General features: G+C 40.9%; 2 protein-coding genes across 3 annotated transcripts; both read left to right on the forward strand.

Moving 5' to 3' along the window:
* The first annotated feature begins 470 nt into the window (after positions 1–470).
* On the forward strand, positions 471–7175 carry plp1b (proteolipid protein 1b). Of its 2 annotated transcripts, none has more exons than XM_058086914.1 (7): positions 471–616; positions 1955–2141; positions 2224–2380; positions 3422–3599; positions 3867–3940; positions 4043–4108; positions 5893–7175. In XM_058086914.1, the coding sequence occupies exons 1-7, from the start codon at positions 613–615 to the stop codon at positions 5962–5964; spliced, it is 738 nt and encodes a 245-aa protein (XP_057942897.1). In that variant the 5' UTR covers positions 471–612; the 3' UTR covers positions 5965–7175. The 2 variants fall into 2 exon arrangements, with proteins under 2 accessions (XP_057942897.1, XP_057942896.1); XM_058086913.1 differs by lacking the exon at positions 471–616 and adding an exon at positions 964–1632.
* A 2091-nt stretch (positions 7176–9266) lies between these two features.
* On the forward strand, positions 9267–11963 carry LOC131138405 (uncharacterized). The gene is made up of 2 exons (XM_058087292.1): positions 9267–9534; positions 9767–11963. The coding sequence occupies exon 2, from the start codon at positions 9771–9773 to the stop codon at positions 11061–11063; it is 1293 nt and encodes a 430-aa protein (XP_057943275.1). The 5' UTR covers positions 9267–9534; positions 9767–9770; the 3' UTR covers positions 11064–11963.
* The last annotated feature ends 139 nt before the right edge of the window (positions 11964–12102 follow it).

Genomic DNA, 12102 nt, shown 5'->3' on the forward strand with positions numbered 1-12102 from the left:
TTTACAACTAAATAAAAATAACACTATTTTAATAACATTATTAACACTAATCTTTCATTAACTGAGATGCAGTAAAAGAGCTTTAATTTAACAATATGTTCATTATTGTGGTTGTAGCATGTAATCACAATGGGAGGTGTTGAATATTTTGAATTCTACTTGACTGTAAACTACCACCACAACAAACCCTATTGCTAAATGAATAAAAAAATAAAAAATAAATAAAATAAAATAAAATAAAAATAAAAATAAATTGAACTTCATAGAGCTCCTATTTGTTGGTGTATACATTCAAAAGCTTACCTTTTATCAAGCATTCAAATCACTAAATAGCACCAGAGTCCAATAAGAAAAAGCACACATTAAAATGTGTGACCTGCCTCTGTGGCCAACACTGAAGCCACGGCTCTATATATAATGTCTGGCAGCTGAAATGGGACTTTGTGACTTTAAGATGTCACTTGGGGAGTTGTGGTCTATCTATTGTTGATGAGACAAAAGCGGGAGTCAGATTCATATAGGAGTGGCGGGGAATAACTTCTCATATCCTCATATCAGAGTCACCAAACCGCCTGGCAGAAACCTCAATAACCTTACAAGTTCTTTGTGGACATGGGTGAGTGAACAGAATTTTTAACAACTCCTTTTCATTTATTATTAATGTCGTTTGGGAACGTGTAAATGTGGATTTCAATAATGTGATATTTTAAATGGCATTCCTGACCTTGGACATCACATTCATTAATTCGCGATTGATAATGTATAGTTAACTGGTGACTCAAAAGAGCACTTTTATTCACTTTTTGATTAAAGTTGTTACCTCCTCTGCACATGATAGGTTTGAATGCTTTTCATGCCTATTTTTTTTTGAACATGTAAAAGTTTAAACATGTTACTTTATTAAACTAAACCATTACCATTTACTAGCCCCCATGGCTCCTAACGTGCATTTGTCTAAATAAAGCCATTTTCCTCCCACAACATGCACATTAATTGTCCATATTTCTTAACATCAACCATCCGCAATGATACTTTTTAAAGTGTAACCAAGCCAAGGCAGAAGCGTAGGCGTCTGTCTGCATTGTCATTGCTGCAACTCCAACACCCTTCTTTATATTTTGACAGCAGTGTGTATAATACAAAGTCACTTCCTAGTAAATTGACATATTTTGAAAAATGTTTGCACCCACTCCAACACTCGGCGGCGTGGTACCAGTGTGAGTCAGCCGTGTACGGCCTGACATTGCCGCCGCTTCTTACTACACCGTGTGGCACTAAGCTCTTTGTTTGCTTGACATCACCGCCCTTTGTCTCATGGCAAAAACAATAGCGACCTTATGTTTGGCCACAAAGACATACTCTCTCTTCAAGCCTGTGAAGTCAGTGTCCCATCGCCGTCGCTCATTAGCCTGGCGACGCCTGTGACCGCCGCCACAAGGAGGGCCGGACCAGCTTGTGGAGAAGCATCGAGACGTCGATACATTGCAGATGAACTCAGCGCAATAAGCGTTCTTTTGCAGTTGCTTGTAGGCAGGCAGACGTGTGCATCTTGGGATCTTTCTTGTTGTGGAGTACAGGATCAGAAGCAGCCAATGTTTCCGGTCCGGCAGCCTTGGCTTTGCAAAGCCTTAGGTGCTTTCCTCTATCCCATTTCTGCCACTGCTTTGATTTATTAACACTGTGGATGTTTGTACCTGCTTCAGCTGCTTACACCGGGGGGAGTGCACACCATGTCCTTGAAATAAGCGCTGGTTTGTTTTTGTTTGATCGCCTACTTGTTTGTTGCAGTTGTATTTTTTTGTTCTTTCCTGGTGTATGCTGATGGGTTTGCAGGCAGACCTTTTGTCCGAGCTCTCCCACAGGGTGAAAGAATCCCCCAGCGTGGCTTAGATGTGCTGTGTGCTTCTGTGTGCGGTGTGTGCCGCCTGTGTGCTGATATATTATGCCCCCTCAGGTTGTTATGATTGCTGTATCCGGTGCTTGGGGGCAGTGCCCTACCCATCTCTGGTGGCCACCTTGCTGTTCTATGCAGGAGTGGCTCTATTTTGTGGATGCGGGCATGAAGCCTTAACCCAGACCGAAGTCCTGGTCGAGACTTACTTCGCCCGTAATGAGCAGGACTATGAGGTCTTGGCCTCCTTGTGAGTTCATATCTTCATTTTTTTCCCCTTGACATCTTTATCTTTGTCCCCGGTCTGACTTACCTTTTCTCCCCCTGTCCAGTGTCCAATACTTCCAGTATGTCATCTATGGCCTGGCGTCATTCTTCTTCCTCTTTGGTATCCTGCTGCTGGCTGAAGGGTTTTACACGACGAGCGCAGTCAAGCAGACCTTCGGGGAATTCAGGAGCACCCAATGTGGGCGGTGCCTCAGCCTGACGGTGAGTGCAAGGTCAAACGGGGGGGGGGGGGGGGGGGGGTGCAAGTGGGATCATCATGCAATGTCATCAGATACTTTGGAGCATTCTGAAGGCAGGTTTGGAACATCCAGTGCTGATTAACAAGTCACACTTTATTTTTACAACAGTGGGATGAATATATGTTTGAAAAAACATCATAGAGTGAAGTGAAGACATATGTACAGGGTCAGGCAAAAGGATCTGACACAGATAGGCAAATAAAGTAAAGAAACAGTGTTTATTTTTCTGTTTTTCATTATGTTTTAAAAATTAAATCAGTTCTAGCGGTGCGAGGTCGGCCAGTTGATTTTCATTTCAATGCAGATTAAGTAGTTCTGAAGTTGGTAACCCATACAAGATGGTGTTCATGGGATCATGTCTACCAAGATTGAAGTACAAACGGAACGCTTGTTGTGTTGCAGTTACAGATTGGTTTGTTTTGATAAACGTTTCCACAATGAAAGCGATATTCTCACCAGTCCAATTCATGGCAACAACTGAAAAAGAAACTACAAATAATGGCATTATATGAAACAAAATGACATACTATGTACTTTTGGAAAATAGAAACACTTTTTTGTTTCTTTACTTTATTTGCCTTTTATTTAACCTACAAATGTGTCAGATCATTTTGCCTGACTGTGTAGTACAGGATTTACTGTACTATTGAGAACCTGATTATGTATCTGTACCCCCCCCCCCCCCCCATGAAGTCAGAATAGTAGAATCAAATAATCGAATAGTCAATTATTCTAAGAACACCCTACAAAAAGTACAACTAATAAAGTAAAACTGCTCACCCTTTGAAACGCGTGACAGATGATGGATTTAACGTGACTTTGGAGGAATATTCTCCCCAATTGTTATGTATGAACCCCATATTGTTCAACATTGTATTCTTTTTGAAAGAATTATGTCTGACAGCATACTTAATGATATCACATTTATCACACAGAGACCAGAGGCTCTGTGCTGCATTCCCATGACCTTACGTTCCACTTTTTTTTTTTTTTATTTCAACAGTTTATCATTGTGACGTATATCTTGGCCTTCATCTGGCTGGCCGTGTTTGCCTTCACCGCTATTCCCGTCTACTTCTTGTTCAACATGGAGCAGACCTGCCATGACATCAACATCTTGGCTGAAACAACGCCCAGCATAAATCAGCATGCATGGATTTGCATGGACGCCAGGCAATATGGTGCGATGGGCCTGTAATGACTGACCGCATGCACACCTGATGTGAATATTAATGTGATCCTGCAAGGCAATGAATTAATCATTGGAGACTAGATGCTAAACTAGTTGTTCAGTTAATGACAGAATGGGACGACTACACTATAGTTTCCTTGCTGATGCTTTTTCTATTCAAGCGAATGAAAGAAGCCATTTAAATGATTCATAAAGCATCTTTATACAATATTAGTATGAGAAACATCACTGATATTATGTCATGTCTCCATTTAAGGGCTGCTTCCTTGGAATGCAATGCCAGGCAAGGCCTGTGGAATGACCTTGGCATCGATTTGCAAAACTAGTGAAGTGAGTACATCATTTAGATGTTACACTTGTATGCAGTATTCCCCAAATGTTACGTACAGTACAAGTGATGACATGAGTGTCGCTATTTTGTGTTTGTCACAGTTTCACCTCACCTATGACCTGTACATTGCTGCATTTGCTGGAGCTGGAATCACTCTCTTAGCACTGGTGAGAGTACTGACTTGAATCAATTGCATGCATTTGGGTCACAGTCAATACTAGTGGAAGTGGACATAAAATAGAAATATACTGTTAAGCGTAACATTATTCATTCCCTGGCCAAAGTTATATTTGCTGAATGGTATCTTGGAGCTGGAAATGACAGAAAAAAGATCTTTTTGTGTGTGTTAAAATGTGAATCATTTCCAGTGTTTCAAAGAAGATGGTGACTTGAAGGGGATTTTAAAGGGGAAGCGCACTTTTGGGGGATTTTTGCCCATCATTCACAATCCTTATGTGTTCATGTCTCACATAAGGATTTATTTTGATAATTTACTTCTTTCCTTGGCGTATTGATACACATACTTATGCTAGTTCCGTCAACAATAACATCATAGATACAGCTGGGATGGCTGTGTCTTCCAGCGCAAGACGTGTGCTCCAGTCCTCAGGTTAAAAAATACTGACAGCAAACAAGCATTTTGTGGAGATTGAGAGCTACGTATCCACTCTTCCGTCTGTGTATGACGCTAGTGAGGCGTCATTGTAGTCCGCTAATTAAAAATAGTATTTCATCTTAGCTGCTACTAAAATAATATAGCTATAGCTTGGTTACTTTACAAGTCAGTTATGTAAATGGAACACTGTCGCCGTTTTATTAGGGCTATAGTGTCAAAATAGGCACTTCTCATGATGTCCGTTGTTAGCAGACTCATATTAACTTGTTGTCTTGCACTGGAATGCACAGAGAAGGGAAAAAAATGTGTATTCATGGTTCATATAAGGAATGAGACAGTGCCACCGAGGAAAAAACAGGAAGCGGAACTGGACGTAGCAGATACGGATGCTGAGGTTCACATTGGGAGTGACCAGGATGGATAGGATCAGGAATGATTACATTAGAGGGACATTCCATGTTAGAGGCCTTGGAGATAAAGTCAGAGAGGCCAGACTGAGATGGTTGGGGCATGTCCAGAGGAGAGATAGTGAATATATTGGTAGAAGGATGCTGTGTTTAGAGCTGCCAGGTAGGAGGCGTAGAGGAAGACCAAAGAGGAGGTTTATGAATGTAGTGAAAGAGGACATGAGGGTAGAGACAGAAGACGGTTGGATGGAGGAGATTGATTTGTTGTGGCGACCCCTGAAGGGAAAAGCCCAAAGAGAAAGAACAGGTTTCATTTAAGGATTTTGAATGTAGCCAAAAGGCAAAATTCCCCCAAAAGTGCAGTTCCCCTTTAAGTGGTCTTACAATTTCTCACGACCGTTAACAGGACTGTATGCAACTTGCATCCACAACTTTTTGGAAGCAAAAAAATATAAGTACACCAATACTGGCTAGGATATGTTACAGGTTTAAAAGAACAAATGTTTGTCTATATGTGCCCTGTGATTGGCTGGCGACCAGGCTGAAGACAGCTGGGATAGGCTCCAGCATACCTACAACCCTAGTGAGAACAAGAGGCCTATAGAAGATAGATGGATGGATCTCGATACTTCTTCTGGTGTTCCCCTGAGCCACTTAATGAATAAAATCGACTCCAACTTTAGCCAGGGAATGAATCAATTGGGCATAACTTTATGTGCAACTCTCATTAACTTAACTTGAAAAAATGTAACCATATAGAAACAACTCTAAGTATGATGCTATGCAATTCTACCCCACTGAAAACTACCATTTTGTTAAATAATAGCTCTCTGACAGAGTACCAAAAGTCATCATTATCATTTTTTAAAGGCTGTATTATTGATTTAGCCTCATTTCTGTTCCTCTCATCTCCATCTTTTCTTCACAGTTTGTGTATTTGGTTGCCGCCACCTACAATTATGCAGTTTTGCGATTCCTGGGCAGGAAAGGGGTACGTTAATGCATGCAGCAGCCCCACGCCACCGCAGTCAACGGCGTCCTCCGGTTGTGAGATGGGACAGTCAACCACATGCAATACTAGATGTCATTTACCGTCATTGGAACAGCCAACCTGGCTCGCCTTCTCTCAGCGGCCTCCAATAATATTTCTCACCACTGTGTCTAAGTATGAACAGCAGACAGAGAGATGAAGACTCCCGTCCTCTCAGATGATTCTCTCAGCTTTGTTGTTCATTTCCCTCACGTATGTGTGATCTCCTGCTTGCCCGTTTTTGTGCGGAGCTTCATTAGTTGTGATGTGTGGCATTTGAGGAATAACAAAGAGCGGTGACAGCTCTCGAAGCATAACTTGCATGTACGCCTTTCAGTGCTTACTGATGCATGCATTAGAGCCAGGAAAATGGCTCACACCTTTGTGTGTTTTCATACTGAATGTACCAAAGTTGTCTGCACCTCTGGAGGATTGTGTTGTATCGCCCTGCTCACTGTCACTCACATATTTGCTTTGTTGAAACACCACTGTGTGGGGGGGGAAACAAAGCCATTTACTATATGCACTATGGGGGGGCAATGCCTCCATTTGTCACGCTAACTTTCCATCAGATAACTCATGTTTAATGTCTGCAAGCTACTCATTGAGCTTTGTCATGTGTGGCCAGTTGGAATGGAAACTACACATTTTAACTTTGTAATTTTATTGTAACTATGGATGCCATGTTTTTAATAAAACTGTGGTTAATCAACCTTGTTGCATATTATAGCAATATGGATCTGGAAAAAAAACAACACGCAGCCATTATTGTCTAAACAGTGGTGGCAAAATAGTTGTGATGTCTTACAGTCAGTCAATGGTGGTGGTTGTGGCCATGGTCTGGGGCTGCACGAGTGCTGCCGGAGGAGTAGTTTTCCAACATAAGGAGCCCCAAAACAGCAGAAGCTGAAGGTGATGGAGTGACCAAGGAGGAGTATGAACCCCATTGAAGACCTGTGGGAGATTTGGACATGTTGACTGTGATGTGTACACAGTAACACAATAATGGATGTGTATGGGGTTATTTTAAGTGGACAGTAAAGCTATACTTGTATAAAAGCGGTACCCTGACTACTCAAAATTTTCTAATTTTTTTTAATTTTCATTTCTATTTCTAAGCTGCTGTAATGTGAAGGGGGTACTCACAAGATGGATGGATATAAAATAAGACTCCAATTGTATGCAGTACACATTTTCTTTTTAGTGTCTCATTTTTTTGGACTATAATACCTTTTAAAATATTTATTAAATATATTAAAAATATTTAAATATCTTTAAAAATAAAATTGAATTAATACAATTAAATAATACAAACTAATGATTAAATTATAATATATATTAATATATAATAATTATCATAAATCATGATTTTAAAATTAATTATTTTTAAAATTTGCAATATATCCAGATTTTTGCAAGCCACATAAAACAATATGGCGGGCCAAATCTCACCCACTGGCCTTGAGTGTGCCACCTGCGTTTTCGACATTCAGAATGGCTTTAATCTTGACATTTCCATCAGTGATCAAACGCCCATGTCATCCCTGAAATAGTGGGAACATAATGAAAACATCATCACAAACACTAGATGGTGACTGTGATGACTTAAATAGGATGTTTGTTTTGCATAAACTACGAAGTGAATTAATCTGTGGAAGATTGGGGTATGGGGCCAAACAAACCGTTTTGTTTTTTCAGAATATAAGTGTGGATCCAGGAATTGTATTCAGCTTTGTTGACAATGCGTGATTAGGTTCCTGCATTTATCAGTGAATAATTCACAAGTGGGTGTTTGCAGCATGAAGGTGTGTGCGTAATTTGGTGCTGATCCAAATTAAGAATATTCAGCTTTGGCAGAGATCCGAAGCTCTATTGAAAGTCATGGTCGTATCGATTTTCAATACAAGATGTCACACAGCTAGATTCTGCATAAATAGCAAAGGCATCTACTTCTACCATTACTATAGTATGTTGCAGGATCTCTGTGACTTGTGTGTCTTTGAAATGATGCCTACTCCATCAGAATCCATTGATAAGGAATAAAAAGAACCATAATAACATATAATATGTGAATTGAAAGAAATTAAAGTAGGATTACATCTTCATAAATTGAGTATCTTCATAGTTATGGCATAGAAAAACCAATTTACGACCTTCTAACTACAGTTTTTAACAATATCAGAGCACTCTAAAGATAAAATAGCACCCCTATAGTCACCTTTACACTCATATTACACAATATAGTTAACATAATAAGAGAAAATTAGACATAATATAGACTCACACATGTTAAAGGAGTGTTCCTTGTTTCTTTATTTACTGTTGGCTAGTGCCTCATCAATGTAATATAATGTAACATTACTGACACTTTGTGACCAGTTTAGAAGACCACATATATATGATATGTTAACTTTTTATTCAATGTGGATTTTAATGTTTACTGCCAAAATTCAGTGAAAACAAAATATTGTTTTTGATGGTTTTATGACTACATTTGAAAACAGCAAATTCATATTTTAATGTGTACCTATCTTTTTGTTGTCTTCAAGCTAACTGTCTATCCTAGTAACTTAGCTAGTGGTGACTTTTGCACAGTACTGTTTCAGTTAACGTACACATTTGTATCATCGTGGTTTTCTGCCTGGCAATGGACCTTTTTGGATGTACCACACAATCACTGGAATCCACCATGTTGCTAAGTTGGTGCGTTGACATCATCCAAAGTTGTGCTGGCAACTGCTTGCTCTCCTGCTGCGGAGATCACTGCAGTTTCCCCGTTGTTTTTGTAAATATGATTTTTTTTTCATGTTTTGGAATGCATCAGCAGTTTTGTTGTTATCGGAAGCAAAGACGGAAAATGGTTGCTCAGCTTCCTTCAGACGAGATGGTGCCTCTGGGTTTTCCTTTGTCTCTCTTCTCTGAATGACTTGAGAAGAAGCGACTGCAGAGGCATTAGAAGCATCCTCACAGTATTTAATTTAAAAAAATACACTGTCTAATAATACTAGTTTTCCCCAGTTATTGTGTGGCCAACATTTTAAGCACTCGACCAACTATTGCAACTATTGTATGGACTCACTATTGTAAATATAATATAATTATAACATACGGTAGGGGAAGAAAAATTCCTGCTGAAGAAAATAAATACAAATAAATCATTGAATTTCAGCCACAAAGGCTCTTGAGTGTGTGAATGCACCATGTGTTTTGCCCAAATCGTCTACTTATTTTGTAACCGGAAATATATTGGTCTTATTTTGAAAGGCAGTTTATTAATTTCCGGGTTAGAACCGACACTTGCCAAACAAACAGTTTCACAGTACGCTCGTTCATCTAAATGATGTTTAGTAATTGAAATAACATTCGGGGTTATTCGGCAACACGAGTAGTTAGGGTTTTTAGTGTACTTATTATTTAATGTGTGTTACGGATGCTGTGTGGGTTGTGTATTTGCAGTTTACACGCAGCAACAATGGCGGTACAACTCTGATCTTCTGATCTTCAGCTCTGTGTTGGCAATGTACTAACTGCGAAACTTTAGTAAGTCCTTTGCTACAATTTGTTGTTTTAGTTTCTCATGAAAATCGGTGTTGTCGTAAAAGCACCTGCAGATACACATCTGAGCTAAGGGAAATGTTTTGCCATTTTATTTGTGTGTACATATCAAGTCAAAGATCGAGTGTGTTATTGTGAAATCTTAACTAAGTAGTAGTAGTAGTAGTAGTAAAGACACTAGCTTGTTGTGTGACGTGTGTTTTGTACTCTATCCTAGAAAAATGCCATCAAGAAATCATCTTGAGAAAGTTGGAAGGAAGAAGAAAAAGAAATGGACAGAAGAGGCAATGGAACGTGCACTGGTTGAGGTGAAGTCGGGAAGATGTACTGTAAGACAGGCTGCAAAGCAGTTTGGAGTCCCAAAATCATCACTTGGTGACCGTGTGAGTGGACGGGTGACACCGGGGAGCCGCAGCGGGCCTGCTCAGCTAATAACATCCTCTGATGAGGAGCTATTGGTGGAGTTTTCTTTATACATGTCCAAGCATGGATTCCCACTTACTAAGCAACAGTTGGTGTCATTTGCATCTTCCATTTACAAGCGTCAACACAGGAGGGTTGCCTTTTCTAAACTGGGCCAAACCTGGTGGCTGAACTTCAGAAAACGCCAAGAAAAGAATATCAGCATTCAACCTGCTGATAGTGTTATCAGGAGGACAGTTCATGTCAGAAAAGAAGAGGTGGATCAATTTTTCCACCTCCTGAGCACTGTGGTGGAAGCTCACGCTTTGGGGAACAAGTCTCACCAGATCTGGACCTGCAGCGAGATGGATTTTCAGCTGGCTCGGAAGAGGGTGGTTCTCCCCAAAGCGAACAGTCTTGGTTGCAAGTCAGCACCAGCGAACAGGGACTACATCTCTGTCCTCGTTTGCTTTAACGCTGCCGGGAAGGACATTCCCCCGTTTATTGTCTTCTCCAAAGCATACCCAGGAGGGGTTTGCTACAAGACACAAGGACCAGCAGACGCCCTCTATGGATGGTCAGACTCGGGATGTGTCACCTCTGAGCTTTTCAAGAGGTGGTTCCTTCGACACTTCCTCGTGTATGCACCCAAGGAGCGTCCACAGCTGCTCATTTTCCAGGGACACAAGTCGCCCGTGAACCTGGAGGTAGTGGAGGCTGCTCGTAAGGAGGACATCATCCTTCTGTGCTTGCCGCCCCATTGCTCTCCCAACCTGCAGCCCCTGGATGCGGGCTTGTGTCCACTTGTCAGGAAGCGTTTTTCAGCACTCTTAGGTGACGCAAACACCACTGATGCCACTCTCTTTGCGGTCAGCAAGAAGGACTTCTCTGGTGTGCTCAAGGGGGCCTATCAAGTGGCTAAAGAGGATGAGGGGGTCAGGGTAGTCAAGGAAAGTTTTAGGAAATGTGGCATCTACCCCTTGAGCCACTTTGCGGCTAATGAGGCCCGTTTAATGTCACCACACAGCATGGACCCTACGGATGCAGCAGTATTGTCCATGCCAGCTCAGCATGTTGCGGGGGGTTTCAATGCGCCCGGACCCTCTGCCTAAATATGTCACAGTGCCCCACCACCAAGCTTATTTTTTAACGTAATATCAAGATTTTTATCTCTCATGTGTGAATGCTATGCTACAAGACAAGTGAAAGCAGCATAAAAGAGCCCATTCATCCATATTCAATGCCGCTGGAGCCTATCCCAGCTGACTTCGGGCAAGAGGGGTGGTTGTCAGTCAATCGCAGGGCACATATAGACCATCAACCATTAATGCTCACGTTCATGGACACCTAAGGACAATTTAGAGAGGCCAGTTAAACTAACATGCATGTTTTTGGAAGGTGGGAGATTCAAACCCAGTGGCCTATATGCTATATGCCACTAGACCATGGTGCAGCCCCAAGAGCTGAGTTTCTTGGAAATTTACAACACTTTTTCACAGAAATCATTCAAGGCTTCTATTTCTTTGAAAGAAACTACTGATGGAACAACTGGAAGTGGCCATATGATAGACAGCATGGACAGTAGTACTGGCACACCTGGCCATTACACTTACAGGAAATCGAAATGGAAAAAAGAATCTCAGTTACGCCCCCTTCGCAACTGTAACTGTGTCTGTTGCTCTAGAAGATTATTTGTGAGGCCAGAAAACCTGAGAGAGGGCCTGCTGGCTTTCCATGTCCCGATCTGTTTGATGGGCCGCTTTTTCTACACAGAACTCATCCAACCACATATTTACGGACCTTGCTTTATACGCTGTGGCACTATTCCTGCAAAGAACTGCAAAGAGAATTGTCCAAAATGTCCAGCTCCTTAATACTTTTGTCCAATGTAGTGCATAAGGGATACTCAATTTGTCTGGGAAGTAGCAGACTGAGGAGGGTGGCTTTATTACTTCACAACCATATCTTTATATTGTTATTGCACCAATTCACATGATTAAACTTTTTTTTAACCTTAATAAATGGACTGTTGTCTTTGTCACTTGATGTAGTTCATGAAGTTCTTAAAATGAACCATTCAGGGAGGGTTAATGTTTCCTGTTTATAAGATAAAAATTATTTTGTAGCATAAATGTATCCATCGAGTGATTT

The sequence above is a fragment of the Doryrhamphus excisus genome, chromosome 11, assembly GCF_030265055.1.
Source record: "Doryrhamphus excisus isolate RoL2022-K1 chromosome 11, RoL_Dexc_1.0, whole genome shotgun sequence".
Taxonomy (NCBI): Eukaryota; Metazoa; Chordata; class Actinopteri; order Syngnathiformes; family Syngnathidae; genus Doryrhamphus; species Doryrhamphus excisus.

Excerpts from the sequence above, each read along its gene's own strand:
- LOC131138405 (XM_058087292.1), top strand. The coding sequence starts at position 9,771 with ATGCCATCAAGAAATCATCTTGAGAAAGTTGGAAGGAAGAAGAAAAAG.
- plp1b (XM_058086913.1), top strand. The coding sequence starts at position 1,338 with ATGTTTGGCCACAAAGACATACTCTCTCTTCAAGCCTGTGAAGTCAGT. Across the intron at positions 3,941-4,042 it reads CGATTTGCAAAACTAGTGAA|TTTCACCTCACCTATGACCT; the intron begins GTGAGTACATCA and ends TGTTTGTCACAG. Across the intron at positions 4,109-5,892 it reads GAATCACTCTCTTAGCACTG|TTTGTGTATTTGGTTGCCGC; the intron begins GTGAGAGTACTG and ends TTTTCTTCACAG.